The 17221-nt window shown below is 45.9% G+C and overlaps 2 protein-coding genes across 3 annotated transcripts in view; one reads left to right on the forward strand and one right to left on the reverse strand.

Annotated features, from left to right (window-relative positions):
• Positions 1–17221, reverse strand: part of LOC117136869 — a 59242-nt gene that overhangs the window by 3105 nt on the left and 38916 nt on the right. The window contains exons 3-11 of one of the 2 annotated variants that reach the window (XM_033297970.1): positions 15436–16254; positions 14723–15077; positions 13533–14599; positions 3197–3348; positions 2966–3107; positions 2706–2843; positions 862–1029; positions 317–542; positions 57–202 (exon numbers count right to left, since the gene is read on the reverse strand). In XM_033297970.1, coding sequence (XP_033153861.1) covers positions 57–202; positions 317–542; positions 862–1029; positions 2706–2843; positions 2966–3107; positions 3197–3348; positions 13533–14599; positions 14723–15077; positions 15436–16254 — 3213 coding nt within the window. Of the gene's footprint in view, positions 1–56; positions 203–316; positions 543–861; positions 1030–2693; positions 2844–2965; positions 3108–3196; positions 3349–13532; positions 14600–14722; positions 15078–15435; positions 16255–17221 lie in introns of both variants that reach the window. The other variant, XM_033297971.1, reaches the window with a different exon arrangement.
• Positions 10978–11581, forward strand: LOC117136871 (calmodulin). The gene has a single exon (XM_033297973.1). The coding sequence runs from the start codon at positions 11104–11106 to the stop codon at positions 11566–11568; it is 465 nt and encodes a 154-aa protein (XP_033153864.1). The 5' UTR covers positions 10978–11103; the 3' UTR covers positions 11569–11581.

Below are 17221 nucleotides of genomic sequence, written 5' to 3' on the forward strand. Positions count from 1 at the left end.
GATTACGTGGGACATACAGTATCCTGCCATGGGATTCCATATTTCTGTGTGCTTACCTGTGTGGCTGGGTTGGGATTGTGGCCTTATTGAGTGATGCGAAGTCGTTCGACTACGTGGTCGTTCCTCGGATCCATGGGCACTGGGGCTAACCGACCTGGGGGAGTCCGTGGCACGGGCCAAACGATCGGCATAGCTGCGGGGACTACAAAAATTTTGGTGTTAGGTTGGATAGCTTAGAGATGATTGATATGCGGTCAAAACAATTGCAAAAGTCATCTTTTTTTTGGCCGCTTTCACAATAGGACATTAAGCTCACCTGTACCCATGTGTTTGGGAGGAGGTTTGTGTGGACTCCTGTCGATGCGGCTGCTGCTGGGATGCCTGATGCTGCTGCTGGAGCGCCTGGTGGTGGTGCATCAGCGAGGATGCGACAGCCGTCGCCGGTGGCAGCCACATCTCCTCCAGAGACGTGCGGCCACAGCTCTCGACTAAGCCCGGTGTCGATTGGCAGCGGCCCATGGCAACTACATTAAAGTATTTGACTGTGTTTTAAATCAAAATCGTTCACAAACGGAAACGGACGCAAATGAAATCGATAACGAAAAGGAAGGAAAGACGGAACGGAAGGCGAAAACAATCGAATCGTGTTATTCTGGGGCAATCGTATTCGTATTCGTATGGGTATCTTTGAATTTCGAGTGGTATTTGTTTGGGCGGGGATTCTGGTGGCTTTGCTGGATGTTGTGTGGCTGGATGTGGTGGTTGAATTGGGAGGATGGGCTGGGCTGGGCTGAGCTGTGCTGTGGTTCTGGCGAACCGGATAGCGGAGTGGGGTGGCAGCAAATAAGACAAGTGCCTTACCTTTCTCCAGCGGGGCCTTCTTGTACTTCTCCAATCGCTTGACGGCTATCGACTCCAGACGAACACGCGCCGCCGGATACTCCTTCAGCACGTCCCACATGTCCTTCTTGCTCAGGACGAAGAGGTCGCTGTATCCCACTGAGCGAACGCTGGCTGTACGTCGGTTGCCTGTTTTTGTTTCGCATCGGGAAAGTTGGCAAAGCAAATGTTTGCCAACGCAAAGAGAAAAGTTTAATGGTCTTGCAAAAAAGCATTTCCCGGAGATGCTCTGCGTGTGTATTTGTGTGTGCTCGAGTCATTGTGTCTGTCGATTCTTCTTGTTGGCTTGGGCGCACAATGACATTAAAATTGCATGCCACACAATATGGATGTTCGAAAAAAAAGGAGGTAAATATTGAATAGGATTAACGGAAGACGGATTTTGATTAAAATCTTAATACTCGCTTATCCAAAATTTGGTATGTGCACTTGTGGCGACAAGAAGAATCGTTTGTGAGAGTGGCTTGTGTACACGGGTCGTATACTTAATTGAAATTACACACAACTCGCAATGCAATTACGTGTAGGGAAACGTTTAAATTACGTCCAGGCAAAGCAATACAACAACAACACCGAGTTAGGAGACAAATATATAGAGATAGAGAGAGACAGAGAGAGATTAAAATAGAGACAAAGACAAAGATGGAGCGACTAACTAGCGTAAGGAATGGCTTTTCGGTGCTAAGATCCTGTAGGCAATTCTCACCGTTGAGCGCCCACGAATGGAACCAAACCGGAATAATGCTTAAATCATGCAGAAACACAAGGAACTTTAAACAATTCGATTTTACCGTCTCTAATTGCTTGGGGAAAAGGAGGTGCCAAACGGGGGATGGTGGGTCGTGGGTCGTGGGGTGGTGCAAAACTTTGGGGCCACCTCCTTAACTTTTGTCTGCAAATTGAGTTGCTCTCGCCACTCTTGCTCTTTCGCAAACTCAATTAGGTGGCACATGGCTCCGATGATGCGCCTTCGAGTATGCAACGAATAGATATCGCACATGCATTTGGATGGAACACAATCCTGTTAATTATAATGAACAGAGCTGCTGGCTGCTGGCTGCTAGCTGCTCCATTTTCCCCATGAATCGACTTCACACTTGGCTGGCCAACTATTACACGCTTTAAAAGCAGCGCAAAGTTCAGTAAATTGTGTGTTTTTTCCGAGGCGCGACCACAATTATTGCATTCGCTTTCATTTGCCCAGAATAAAAATGTCGAGAACAATGAAATCGAGAGACCCGTGTGAGTGCATGCAGGTGCAATAATTGCATTTGACATTCATTAATTTTTCAGCCCTGTCGAGAGGTGAGCAATAAAAATACGTTGCATACTCTAAGGGCTGGCCAAATAAACAAACAAAAAAAAACAATATAAACTGGCAAAAAATGATGGGAAAATGAACAAAATGGTGCTCCCCATATGGTACGAGTATTTATGATATGAAACGTAAATTCTATTGAATTTGATTCTTGTGCTCGACTAGTTGGTTACATATGTATGTGCTGGGGGATTCGGGGGGCGGGACCAATCTCTAAACTATACGTTTTGCTCGCTGGGATCGGGGGAATCCGGTTAACACTTGGTTGCACAATTATAGACAATTACATTCCACACATAGACACGGTTACGTAGTATGCTTTTTATGGTGTGTGAGTGTGTCTGTTGATTAATGGGTTCTTTTTCGGTTTTTATTTTATTTCATTTATTTTTCTGGGCGTTTGGGTTGGGAAGGTTGTTGTAGTAGTTACGTTATCGTTATTGTTCCGCCTGTCGCACTAAAACGGGATATTTACCAAGTTCTTTACCTGCGGTGCCCATATTGAGTATACTAATCTCGCCAAAATAGGAACCAGCCTTCAGGGAGGCCATCACCGTCTTTCCATTGTCGGCCACCACCTGCAATCGTCCTCGGTTCACAATGTACATCTCCTTGCCCACCTCGCCTGAATCGGAATAGGAATAGGAATCGGAATCGGTATCAAAATCAGTATCAGAATCGGATGGAAACAAAAAGCATTGAGCGTGTGGCGATATCAAAGGGATTGGCCAGGACCATGGGACTCACCCTTTCTGCAGATGTAGTCGCCGGGCGAGAAGAGCACGGGCCTCAGGCGCAGCACCAGTTCGCATAGGAAACCGGCCTCTGTGTTTTGGAAAATCTCCACCCGCTTGAGCGTATCTAAATGGACGTTAATTGCTATTTCAGCCTGAAATAGCCGGGGGAACGAAGGAGAGATTTCGCCTTTAGTAATGGACAAATCGTGTTCCGGGGCCTAAGACGCCCCCGTGTACTTACCTTTAATTTATCAGGAAGACAGGACACGGCGCGCTCCTCGTCCGAGCATTTTTGCGTAAGCCACAGGTAATCGAACCATTTGATGACCTTCACCTGCAGATGATTCGGCACACGTCGCATCCGCATGTACGTCTTCACGCCATCCAGCTTGGCTGAGATACAGAAAACCAGGCCCAAAATACGAAGGAGCGAGCACCAATGGAATGGGAGAAACAAGAAAAGGAAAATGTTTTATTTGTATTTGCTGAGGATTTCCTGGAAATTGATACGCGACAGGCATACAAAGTTCCTGGAAATTAGGGTGTTGTACAATGGTATTTAGAATCGCCGATGGTCAGCAAATGTTGTGAGTATTGTACAGGTAAACAGGATACCTCACTTGTAGCTTAATATGACCCACCTTGTCAAGAGACAGCAATCATTTCAGCTTTATTTTTAGAAAATTATATAAAATTTCTGTTCAAATTCCATCTATCTAACTCCACAGGACTTTCTAACTTAATATTTCATCTTCACCACAGACTAATAATATTCGTACCATGGTACACGGGCTTTACTCTCTAATCGTTCAATCAAGCCGGTCTGCATAAATTTGTAATATAAGGCTTTTGGCTGTCCAGCTGGCTTAAGCTCTTCTGGCCCACCTGGCGTATGCTTGATATTGATTACTGCATCTTAGGAACTGTCTTCCAAGTGAACCCATTTTGTGTTTAGCCGGCAATTAACAATCCGTTCTGGTCGAGGAGCACGCACAAAGGAACTAACCAGTGGATAGTAATAGCTATGTTGGTGGCCTGTTGGGTCGATGGTGCAGTTGCAGCTCAACAATGAGGGATGTTCGCTCGATTGGCTATATCTGAGGGGATATTGGACAGGGGACATTCCATGTGACCACTCTGCTGGCATTGGCAGGGACAGGGACATGGGACATGGGACATGGGACATGGGACACGGGACAATGGACACAGGAACAGGACACTGTTTGAGCAATATTGATGACAACTGGCTTTTGTTTTTAGTTTCCCACAGCACCACTCCACGGCGAGTCATCCCCAGTCGATAAGAGGAAATTAAATCTCTTGGCTCGTCAGTGGTAACAAATATTGACACAATTTGTCGGCGCTTGCCAAAGGGGAATGAAATTGGCGAGTGGGCGGGCCAAATGGAAGGGGCGGCAGGTGGGACTCAACTGAGTGCTGCGTCTTTTGTGTTTGCTCGTGCAAACATTTGAAAACCAACTGACAAACAGGCAAACAGATTGAATACAAATAAATACCCAGTTACCGGGCTAAAAGTCCAGGGGGCGTGGCCAGCGACCAGACGACATCATCTATAATGCAATCAATCGTCAATCGTCAGCTGGAAGCTCAAGTTTTCCCCGTTGGTCATTTGTCATCCCTCAATTGTCAAATGTCTTTTGTTGTCGAACTCAAATTTCAGCTCGCTCGACTAATAAGATTGGAGTTCGGTCATCCATGGTATGGGGCCTAATGGAAATTGCAGTTTTTAAATATAAATGAATAACTGTATTAAAGTCCGTCAAAATAGTTTGTGTCACTTCTATCCGATTCTAAATAAATTAAACAATCCCAGTTATGTAGGGAACATGAATGAATTGAATTTGTGTTTTTTGTGTCACTTCACTAGCAAACTTGACAAATCGAATAGAATTGGCTGCAAATCGATTTAATCTGCATTGAGTTTAACGTTGAATCCAAACGATGTTACTTGCAGTTTCAATTTAAACAAAAATTTGTTTTACCCGAAAGCCAAAGTAATCTGCAATCAAATTTAATTTAAAACGCAAATAATCCCGAATTAGGCTCTTTATTCGTGCTTCTGATTAAGTTTTCCGCTTGGATACTCGTGCTCGTGTCCTACTTTCGAATGGCATTTGTTGGCCAGACTTTGTCGGCGAAGTGAAAGATTTGCCAACGGCAGTGTCTGCCTCTTGGCAGCCATTACACATATCGGATATGGATAGCGATGGAAATGTCTCCTCCACCTTTTCCCATTTCCCTTCGATCCTGCAGCCTCCATTTTCTATTCAACATATCCAACATTTCAGTGATACGAGAGCCATGAAAAATTACAACGATTTTTATTGTGGCGCTGCTTGAATGCATTCGACACCCACCCAGCCAACCCACCATCCCATTCAATTTTCCACACACACACTTGTCCAACACCCAGTTTTCCCGCCTTTCGTGCTGCGTTGTTGGCACGATCTTTGCGGGGTTTTGTTACAATTGAAAATCAATCTAAATATTAATTGCATATTCCATGGCAGCCGGCAAAAATAAACAAATAGAACAGTGAGTCCTTCAGCTTTCGGGCGGGTATTTTGCAGTACTGTGCGGTTGGCTCAGTAATTGCGGTTGCTTTCGATAGACTCTCGTCCTGCCGTCGTTTCCCTGTCTCCTGATGGTTTTTGGTGTTTTTAGAAATTACTCGAGCTTTAATTCCTTTGCTTGCTCTGCGGCTGAACCGAGCTTATCCTGTATCTTCCGTCCTGTTTCGTTTGGCTACGTTTCGTCCTGTTTCCTGGCCCCTTCCCACCACTCCACTCTCCTCCGCAATCCTCTTCCATTTCGTTGCATTTTGCGAGCAAAATTTAATTTGCCATTTTTTGCCCCCAAGTCACTTGGCAGCGTTTGTCCAAAAAGAGAAGAAAGTGCATTTGGCTTCACATTCAGCTTATTTCTTATTTATTTTTCATTTTATGCTCTGCTTCGCCTACAGTTGCCCCCGGCGACCTTTGATCTGCTTCTGTTGCAATTTTTAGGCGGCGCTGCCACTGCGCCTGCTTTTCTTTTTTCCCACCAGATGGCGGTGTCACCTCAAACTAAGCGGTGCCTTTCCCAATAATTACATTTACTGTTTTGACTCGACTTTTGTCTCTCGACTGACAGGCGAGGACAATCGCCGCCGAAGGATCAACTGCAGGCAAAAAAGTCGCTTCATATTGGTGAAAAGGAGGCGGTGATGGGTGTACTTCAGTGGCTGACACGTGTGCCCGTGTGTGTGTGTGTGTCGTGCGGATGTGTGCGAAAGAAATCTGGGTGCAAAGTTCAGGCCATTGTCTCGCCCCCAACTGCAGCAGCAAGTTTCCGAGCGAACAAAAGGGGGGATCACATGCAAACAGTAAATATGCGTGACAAAAACTTGCTCTTCCTGTGCCAGTCTTTTCATAAACCGCCACACACACACACACAGACAAATACATGCATGCGAAAAGATGAAGAAAAATAAAGAGGAAAATAAAAACGCTGGATTGTGGGGCGTTCTAGCCAAGTGAAAATTGCAAACTAACTAGAAACCACTTAAGAGTCAAGCTGATGTGTTATGCCAAAGACGGAAGTTGTGCTCGGGGCCCAGGAGCTCCTCCTTTGGAGGCAGAACAATGGTCGCTGATGGGAGTTGAGCTGCAGGAAGGGGGCAATGGGTGCAATGGTGCAGGGAGAACGGTCTGGCATTTACTAAATGCGCACAGGAATCGAAGGAATTGTCTGCGATTATCACCCGAGTGCAGAGAGTCCTTGGCGCAATTCAAAGTGAAGGAGAAGTAATGGTCTGCGCTTTCGCCACCTGCCATCTCAACTGGATTTCTTTCAAATACGGAAAAACAAATATCATGGATTTGCCACGGAAGTGTGGGCATGTGCGCAGGATAATGGCTTACGAACACCTATTAATTTGAATTAGCCAAAAATGGTGTTTCTAATGTACAATGCTGTATGCACAAATCTATTCACATCCTGAACAAGCAATTCCTTGCATACTTTTCTAATTAGAAGTATTTTAATTTAACTTTTTAAAACTTGTCTACATCTACGATTCTTTCCGCTTGCTGCTCTTCCTTCCTCAAGTACTCAAACACTTGAAAATATGTTAAGTCATCAAATAGAAAGCTATGCAAACATCGATTTAATCCGACATCTTTTTTGCTTGTTTCATTTGTGTTGCTCTAAATGTTTTCGAAGTCGCTCCTCCCCTGCGGAAATGCTACAACCAACAGCGGGATATATACGGCTTACCATTGAATAGTGCAGATTCAATTTCAAGCAAATGCATTCGGCCTCTGATTTTTGCACCTTAATTATGCATTTACCTCCGCCGTCGATCCTGCCACTCTGCTGGCTGGACTGGGGCAACAAACAATGGACGCCATGTGGCAGGAGCAGCTGAAGCCGAGCTGAGCACGGCTGATGGTCGGATGAAGTGCTGTGGATGGATTTATTCAGGCGGTAACTAAAAATATATGCGGCGAGCACCTCGCAGCGCCACCAGTTTGCAATAACAATGCGCATGCCAGCTGCATTGGTAGCTGAAAGCCGAATGCTGAAATCCTTGGGAATTCGCCATTCAAGGATAATGGAATACTTTGCCCTTAAAGAGCAGCTACATGCCGTAATACAACAGCAAAAAAGGGGAAAAAACCGAGAGGAACAAGAACAACAACTGGCGTGTTCTAAAAATACGACAGTAAGTTGGTGTACATGCAGCTTAATGGGCAAAAGCGGCCACCAGCGGCGACTGCGTCTACGATATTGATTGGAATCCGCATATATATATATATACATATATTCCCACACACACACACACACACACCGGGTTACAACTGTGGGGCATAACCAGAAGCAAACATAAACTCACACAAACACAGGACATTGCTGTGGCAAGCAAAAGCAAACAGCGAAACGAACAACAAACACAAACCAAGCTGAACACATATACCCATGCTGAGGGGAGACCAGGACACTCACTCACACACACACTCACACGCACACACACACACACAGCAAGGGCTGGCAACTTAAAGTGGATAATGGACGTCGCTGCATCCCCACTTTTTCGCTCACATCCCCTCTTAAAAAAGAGGCAGAGAAGATGGAAAGAGGTACGGCCAAAAGGATCTGGCGCAATCGAAGAAAACGATACCCTGGAAAGGTATGGTAAACGTCCTTTGACAGATTTATTCGGGAGATGTCTTCTTTGAGAAGGATAGCGCTATTTTATCTTTTATTCGCAGCACTGAAAAAAAATTGTGTTAAAATCATTAGGATTCTATTTCTATTCCTAATTGGTGATATCAAAAGGATTGTACACTCAGAGTACTTCTTGTTAAATATCTCAGTTGAAATTTTCATATATTTGCCATTATTTTTTTGATAATACATATTTTTCGGAATGCACAACTTTCGAGATGTAAAGGGAATGTTAAATCAAGCTCGAAATCCTTGGATTCCCACAGTGTGTTCGTTCCAATGTCGAATGGCTGACGCGTTTCTGAGTTCGTTTGCTTTTCGTCACTTCGCCTCGTTGCTATTTTTAGTGCCACCATTGTGGGGCAGCAGCAGCAGCAGCAGGAGCAGCAGTGGCAGCAGCAACAAAAACAAGAGCGCGCAACAACACTCTGGCCATTATGCATTTACCAAGTCGAAAACGCTTGGTGGCTAAAGCACTACAAATCTTCTGCTCGGCGCTCAGCTCGGCGAAGCTTCCGCCCAGCTCCTTTGGGCCAGGATTCGTGTTTGCTTGTGCTGGCTTAAATTGAGCGCGTAAATTGTTTTAATTGCGGGGCCAAAAGCCAAGTCCGTCCAGGTCGGGCCAAGCCAAGCCAAACAGACGTTAATTGTAAATGAAGACTGAGCAGCGGGCGGAGGAAAATGGCATAAATGTTTGAAAACTAAGTAAGCCAAGAAATTCAATTGAATAAATGCACAGGAACACACTTGCCCACACTCACGACTGGGAACGATGATTCATATGCAAACTGTCCGCATACATCAATCAAGGTCCGTTGACAGTTTTGCTGACAGCGGGAAAATTTGCATAAAACTATTTACAATAACAATTACATAATGGGACCTGAGGGATGGGCGCAGATATGTATGTATGTTATGAGGCTGAATTTCCATAATTTTAAATGTCAGTTTTTGAAATGATGTTTGGACAGTTGCCAAAACAGGGCAAAATTCAATACACATTTGCTCGCACAGTGAATGTCCTGAATGCGAGCAGGTTGCCTGGCAGTGTGTGAGTGCTGCGCACTGCGAGAAAATGAGCTTAAGTCGAGACAGCATTTATATATATATATATTCTCAACTTATTAGCTGCTATTCATCAGAATTCTCTCGCATTTTTTCTGAGTGCATTCGGCTGAGTATGTGAGAGCTTGTCGATTATCGCAAGCATTTGGCGAACGGCAAACTTTTGCGCTTGTCGGCGTTAACAAGCCACAGCCATGCGTTTAACTAAGCGTGAATGTAACAGTGTGTGTGTGTGGAAGGGTAAGGGGGTGGCGGGTGTTGGGGAGTAGATCCTGTCAGCGTGTGGCTGAAGTGTGTTGCTGTGTGTGTGTGTCGGTGCGGTCGGGTAGCAGCAACATTGTTGCAAAATGATTTTGTAAAAAAAAAACCATCAATAACTCAAATATAATGACAGTTTTCCACTTGTTGTTGCCCGTCACAATCACCCGCCGCCCCCAGCTGCCCCCAGCTGCCCACCACCCCCCGCACCTAAGTGGGGCTAAATGGATGAATAACTTAAGCCAGCTGCTTCGCCTTTCCTCTTAGTGTGCGATGTTATGTAATGTAATAACGTCAATCAAATTTAAAAAGGCAGACCAACTATTTCAAAATCAATTTTCCTGAGACCCCGCCCCTGCGCCAATGCGCCCCCATCCCCCTTCCCTTTCCAGGCAGCGGGGGAAAGTGGAAAAGTGGAAAAGCAGCGGAAGGAAACAGGAAAGCGAGCTCGGCTTAAGCAAATACACAAGCACAAGTTGTTGCAGCATCAGTGGAATCCTGAGTGGGCTGTAGCTTGTAGAGCGGAGGAAGTGGGCTAATGTAGCAGAAGAAGACTCGGGACTCAGTCACTTTGCAAACAGTATCCCCCACTAAGCTCTGACTAGCGAAATTTGCAGCCAGGCACCGTGACACCGAGTGAAAAAGTGCCTGCCTCGGTTAAAGTTGGGTTTAAACTTTTGACTGGCCGTGGCGCGTGGTTTTTGCCCCCGGGAGAAATGTATCATTCGTGTCATTAATCATTCGTCATGTGGGACGGCGACAACATTTCATTTGCTTATCATCCGGCTCAAAGTCTTTGGGGGAATGAACGCAACAAGAGCAGGCCTCAAAGTTGAATGAATCAAATGGGCTGTCGGAAAACTTATTTCTAAGCCTAGAAATCCCCGACAAGTCAGTGGCTTCGCGTCCTCTGCGAGTGAAGGGATTCGGAGGCGGAGGTAGAAGCATAAGAAACAAGGTATGGTTAAATAAATGTTTTCTTATTTGTTAGAATTACAGCAGTCTGAAATTAGCATTGTATTCCACAGTTTGTTTGAAATTTAAAAGTCCATCTGAGATTACACAACCTTTATAGCTTCTATAACTTTTATTCAATATAATTACTTGAAACAGGACAGGGATTACAAAAAATCCTTTCAGCTAGTACGAGAGCGTTCGTTCAATTTATTTGCTTGCTTGATTTTTTATGGCCAGCACTCCAGCACAACTACTGCCCATCATCATCATCATCATCGTCATCTAACATCATTCCTGTCCCATGGACGGCCACTCAAAGGCAAGCGCTGAATTGACAAATTGATGGATGGTTCTCCAAACGTTGCATGCTTCAGCATCTCTGCTTTCCTTATTTTTTCCCTTTATGCCCCTTGTACGAGTATATGATGCATTATTATTCCGGAAAAGTTTGTGACCGCAACAACAACAATTGCTTGCCTAAGTGTTTTATTAGCCATCGAGAACAGAGTTTGCGTTCGGCTGAGTTGAGTTGATTGTCAGTTTTCATACACATCGGTTTTTTCCCATTTCTGCTTTTTTTTTTGTACCCCATTTTCCTGAACTACTTAGGGTTTTATTGGCTAGTGCTAGTGCCATGCCATGCCTTCTTTTTCCGGCAATGAGGTGACGAATGAGCAGATCGACGAACTGAGGGATGCCTTTGAAAGGTATGATCTGGACTCGAATGGCACTCTATCAGCCCACGAGGTGCGCCTGGCTCTGATATCAGTGGGTTACGAAATCACTGAGGCGGAGCTGTACGATCTCATCCATTCGGTGGCTGTGAGAGACGAGGAGAGGCTGGACTTGAAAAAATTCATACGCATGATGGCGCCCCGAATGGCCCATGTGGATAGTGATCAAAGTCTATTCCGGACCTTCAACATGATTGACCGCGATCGCGACGGCTACGTCACCGTCCAGGATGTGCGTGCCATCATGGTCGTCCTGGGCGAAGTCGTAACCGATGACGATATTAAGGATATCTGCCAAGCAGTCGATGTGGATGGCGATGGTCGCATTAGCCTGCGCGATTTCATAGGCTTTATGCACAGCCCCATTTGAACTGAATGTATCTCTCTATTGTATATAAATATAAAAATTATTGTTTTCATAGTTATTCATGGATTTAAGTTTATAATGGTTTTTGTTTAATTCAAAATGTATTTTATTTTGTTTTTAGCAGGGCTTTATGTTTGAAGTACTTAAAAATTGAAATTCAATACATAGAAATTTCTGCCCGCTGGCAAAAAAACGAAGGAGGCTAAATGAACAACGGAAGGAAAAAATTGAGAGCATAAAGCCAGAAATTAATTCAACAGCACGTTTCGTCCATTAAGCCGCCAGAGCTTTGCTTGCTGACTTTGCCATCCTTTCGCCGTCGCCCCTGCCACTCCCCCTGCAGGACATGGACATGGACACATGTGCAATGGCCGCACACACACAAACACACATGCAAAGTGTTGTGTAAACAAGTCAGCTGCCAGTTGGCTGGGCGCTGCAGGCGGAGCTCACAGTGGGGGAAGAGCTAGAAGACGAAGAAGGAGCTTAGCCAGAAGGAACGTTCAGCGGAAATCAAGGTGCCACGCCCCCTTTTGGAGCCGCCCACCGGCGTCCAATTGTGCTTTGTTTGCTCCCCGCTGGCAGGAGCTGACCGAACCACCTTGACCCATTGTCGTCGTGAGTGGCTTTAATATTTTTCAGCTGACGCTGCTCTTAATGAAAGCAAGAAATGATGCCCAGCGCTGTCGCATCTTATTCTCGTTTCCGCTTCCTCTAATGCGTTTTCCGCTAGCTCAGTGCACTCGAAACAAATTAGGAGTCCCAATTCATTTTTAAAGGTATACAAGAAAATGGTTCAATGTGTGCCTAGATATATCTAATTGCTTGCTTTTCGATTGCCATATCTGTGGTATCCATCTGGAACTACACACAAATGCATTTCATCCCACTTCTTTTTTCTGAGTGTACGCTGGTCTAGTCCTGCTATGCCTTTCACTTGGCATTTTCCACTTAGCTGACTTGGATTGCTCTTGCATTTCGTCCAGTTATTTATGGCCCGGCCGGGTAAACGAGTTCATTTAGCTAATGGCCGCACGCCCAACTGAGCCTACGAGAGAATTCTCCACGAGTCCTTCGGGTCCTTCGAGTCCTCTTTGTATGCCACAATGGGCATTACTGGGCTGTCCTGCTGCCACATCATCATTGCCATGGCACCGCCAGATTTCAATATTTTGCATAAAATTGGCACAGCTTTCAGCCCGCACAATATTACACATTCCCCTTCTGCTGAAAACGCAGCTTAAGGATAAGTACGAAAGTATTTGCCCATTGTTATCCTGTTGCCTTTCTTCTTTATCCGCATTCATATGCTGCGAGGTCCTTTTCCAGTTGTCAGGACAACTTCAAGCAACAAGTTCGGTCAGTTTTGGTAGGAATTCTCGAGACGCTCTGGAAAATACCTTCAGCGCTATTGTGTTGACGTCCACATTTCTCATTTGCATTAATACGGGTTTCCTCAGGGAAACTCAAAGCCGGAATTTCAGTGATAAGTTGGATGGCACATTTAATATTTCCCAAGCTCATCCTTGAAAATTGTCTTTCTTTTATCATGCTATCAGCTTTATTTATATGCCAATTTATTGTGCTAAAATAGAACTACAGTATACAAACGAGGACTTTAGGTCCTGTGCCATCAATCACAGCTGTTTCCATTCTTTTCATAAAACAAAAACAATAATTAATCAGGCTAAGTACTTTCGTTAGTATGCAGGAAAATTTATTGTTTAAGAAAACATGTTGTGCTTTTTAATGAAAAAATTCTTTTTGTTCTATTTCTGGATTATTTATCTTTTTTTCATCACAAACTGTCATAAATTCGCTATGAATAACGAAATGGGTTTTTTTGTTTTGGTTGCATATGATATTGAAATCAGCTTCCCCGCCGACTTTACTTATGTATATGAAAGTCGTCATATTTGCAATATATGTACATATATATATACATTTTAAAGGTAGGTTGGACTCACCTTGAAACTCCTTGCGCGCTGCACTCACTGACGTCACAATGTTGGCCACGTGCCCCAGCACCGTGGCGAAGAGCATCAGGCCAAAGAGCAGCTGCAGGATAACAAAGACGTACTCGCCCTTGGAGCGCGGCTTGGGCAGATCCCCGATGGTGGTCAGCGCCAGGGTGCACCAGTAGTAGCTCTGCAGATACTGCTTGACCACGTCCGCCGACTCCGAGTCGTGGTAGACCCAGTTGCGCGATCCGAACCCATTGTTCTTGTGGATGATGTGGTAGAGGCAGCCGTTCCAATGGAATATCACAAGCAGGTAGTGGATGAGGGCCGTGCTCCGGAACAGGTTCGGGTAGTTGGTGTGCCGCTCGGTGCGATCCATGAAGGCCCAGAACCGGTAGATCTTCACCAGCCGGAAGCTGCGCAGGATCGAGTTGAAGCCGATGGACAAATAGAGGAAGTCCAGCGGCAGCAGGCACAGGCAGTCGATGTAGAAGATCGTCGAGTTCATGTAGTGGGTGCGCAGCTTCAAAGCGTCCGTCTGCAGCACCCCGTCCTCCAGGTATCCGGTGCGAAAGTGGAACAGTATATCGATCAGATACAGGAAGTCGGACAGGTAGTCCAGACAGAACCAGATGGCGATCGTTCGCCGGTTGATCTCCTGGAAGGCGAAGCGGTAGATTATCACCCAGAAGTTGTACAGGAAGGCCATGGACACCACCATGGACCAGTAGTAGCACAGTCGCCCCGCCGGATCAAAGACGAAGTGCAGTTTCCTGGCCGCCGTTGCTGCTCGAATCCGCTGCGAGGCCGTTCGTCGTGGTTTCTGATGGTGCGGCTGGCCGCCATGAGAGCCTGGTCCACTACCTCCTCCACTGCCGGCGCCACCGTGGTGCGTGTGATGCGGATGGCCGCCGTGGGGTGGTCCCGGCCCACCAGGGCCACCCTGCGAGGGTGGACCGTGTGCGTGCGGGTGGTGCGACACCGTGGAGGCCGAGTGCTGCAGCTGGTAGGGGTGGTGCGCCTGCTGGGCGGCATTGTGTTGCCCCTGCTGCTGCGATCGGGAGCGCGGGTAGCTATAGAATCGGGAGTACAAATAAAGATAATGTCAGGCCAGTATACTTGAACTAGACTCTCATATTATTTATGCATGCTTTTAGACAGCACCTTAGTTAGTTACTAATATTACTAGTACCCACCGATCTGTGCCGTTGCAGTAGTTGCCACCGTACTGATTGTGGCCGCCCATGGCCAAACTGGTGGCTCCGCCGCCGGCCAGTGTGTTATCCTGCGAACCGCGTCCCGTGGATCGATTCCATGTGCCCAGGAGCGGCTGATCGCCGCTGGCAGCCGTTTTCAGGCGACCCCGCGACTTGTTGCGTTGCTTGTTGTGCAGAAGATCCATTTCTGAGGCAGTGCTTACGGTGGCCATGTGCGAGTTGGAGGCCCTGGAGGCGCATGGTGTGGCCAGGCTGTCGTGCGAAGTGAAGAAACCTTGTTGCGAGACACTCTGCCCGAATTTCGGCTGGGTCATACCAAACTTTGGTCCTAGATCTGCGGATGATTGGAAAGTTAAGAGGAAATAATTCGTTATTGAAGCAATCCGACTATTGACTCTTTAAATGTGCAGGATTGGGGATCATAGAATAACCTATTGAGCTGTCGGTTGTGAAAATCTATGGAAATTATCCCGTTACGAATAAAAATCCTATCGAAATCTTTTTGATATTGTACAGAAATCTTTGTTGTAAGATGGAGTTTTGCTTATGTGAAGAAGGTTGTACTTGTATAGTTAAATCAAATAATAAAAAAATTTAATAAAATATCAATATGTAATTTAAAAAATATTGTTTAAGGTTTCCTAACTGGACTCTTTCTTTCGGTAAAGTTTTTAGGGATCACGTGGCCTTACCGAGAAAGCTCTGGCGATCTATCGAGAAGCGTCGCAGGCTCCCCAGATCGATGAACTGCTCATCGCCGGCCATTGTGGGTGTGATCGAAAGTTCGGTTGTGTGTATGGCAGCACCACCGCCACCACCTCCACCGCCACCGCCACCCACTTGGGCTGCAGTACCACCACCACCCGCCATTGCACCGCCACCAGTCGAACCACCGCCCACCGTGAGATTTGTACAGGTGGTGCCACCGCCAGCACTGCCGCCCATTCCGGCGCCCAAGTAACCGGCGTTGCTCGCATAGAAGCTGCCGTCCAGCTCCGCCATTTGCTGCTCATAGGCGGTCAGCGGGTTGATTGACCTCGAGCTGTGATCGCGATAAAGGGGGCGGGGCGAGGGCATTAGCGAGGGGTTGAGCAGCCCATTGAGCGACAGGCGTGGCTGCATTATCTCCGGAAAGCTAGCCCTCGGCGCTAATCTATGGTTTATGTTTGACTGAGATGTTGTTGCTGATTTAAAGTTGTTGTTGCTGCTGCTGTTGCACTTGCTGTTGCTATTGCACTTGCTGTTGCTCTTGTTGCTGCCGTTGTTTTGACGTATTGCGACTGTTGTTTTGGTCTGCGGCCTGTCATTGTGAGCGGCATAAGCCTGAGTTTGAGCCTTCTGAACCTTCTGAGCCCTCGGAGCTCTCAGCCATCGTTCATCATCGTCATCATCATCGCTATAACCATCGACATGGTTTTCGTTGTCATTACCATCTGCGTCTGCGTCCGCATCTGCATCTGCTTCTGCATCACCATCTATGGCCGTTGCTCGCCTCAAACTGGGCGTGGCAGCTGCAATTGCCATCATTGTTTCGCGGTTTAATTTGATTTTGGTATCGCATTGATTTATGTTCGAATGGAAAGAGCACGAGAAATGTGATCAGAGTATAGAGTATAATTAATTGCAAATTTTCCATTAATAACATTTTTTTTTTGTTTTTTGCTTTTTTCTAGAGCGAGTGGAAGGGGTTTAAGGCACACACAGAAATGAGCGAATAAATCACAATAAGAACGAGTGAGAGAGGATTGGTTTGGTGGTTTAGTGGTGGTTTTTGGTGGCTACAGGTGGTTTGCTGGTTGGTGGTGGTGGTGTTGAAAGTGTTGGTCTTGAGCAACAACTCAACTGCAGTAACGTTATCAAATAGCAACAGCATTCAACAAGAAACAACAACGAGATTTACAAGAACATAGGTATTCGAACAGCTGGGACTTGAATGTATGTGGGTCGGGTTCTAATTAACTCTTACCGGAACTTGACGGATACACAGAGAAAATATGCTATATTAACTAATATATATCTTATGTGCTATTAGTTTGCAAGGGTACGAATCACCTGCTCGATATTAATTTCCTAACTGGTAAAAGTGGTTTTTTTTTTCAGTGTAAGACTTGCATGCATTGCTTATTTTTCGACTGTAAGGTGATGGCCGCCAAGTAGCTTCGCACCAAAGTAGCTCTATCTTCACTTGGGGGGCCCAGAAATGTGCTAATAAAGTTAGATTTAATTACGTGCGCCTAAATGGAGCATGCAACAAAAGGAAAAAAACATATATGAGCAGATGAGCCCACACGCCAAGGGAGCTTCATTACTTTTAACCAGCTGCCTGGCAACTGGCACTTGGAAATTCATGAGCTGCCACACGCAAGGGGTCCGTACAGATTGCCCAGAGCTCCTGGCCAAAGGACTGGCTCAAGTGCCACTTGACTGTCGAACAGCCAGACAATGGCCACGACTGCTGGCTTTCAGATGTTTGTATCT

Source organism: Drosophila mauritiana, chromosome 2R, assembly GCF_004382145.1.
Source record: "Drosophila mauritiana strain mau12 chromosome 2R, ASM438214v1, whole genome shotgun sequence".
NCBI classification, from domain to species: Eukaryota; Metazoa; Arthropoda; class Insecta; order Diptera; family Drosophilidae; genus Drosophila; species Drosophila mauritiana.

What these genes read in the sequence shown, in the direction of transcription:
- LOC117136871 (XM_033297973.1), top strand. Translation starts at nt 11,104, where the DNA reads ATGCCTTCTTTTTCCGGCAATGAGGTGACGAATGAGCAGATCGACGAA.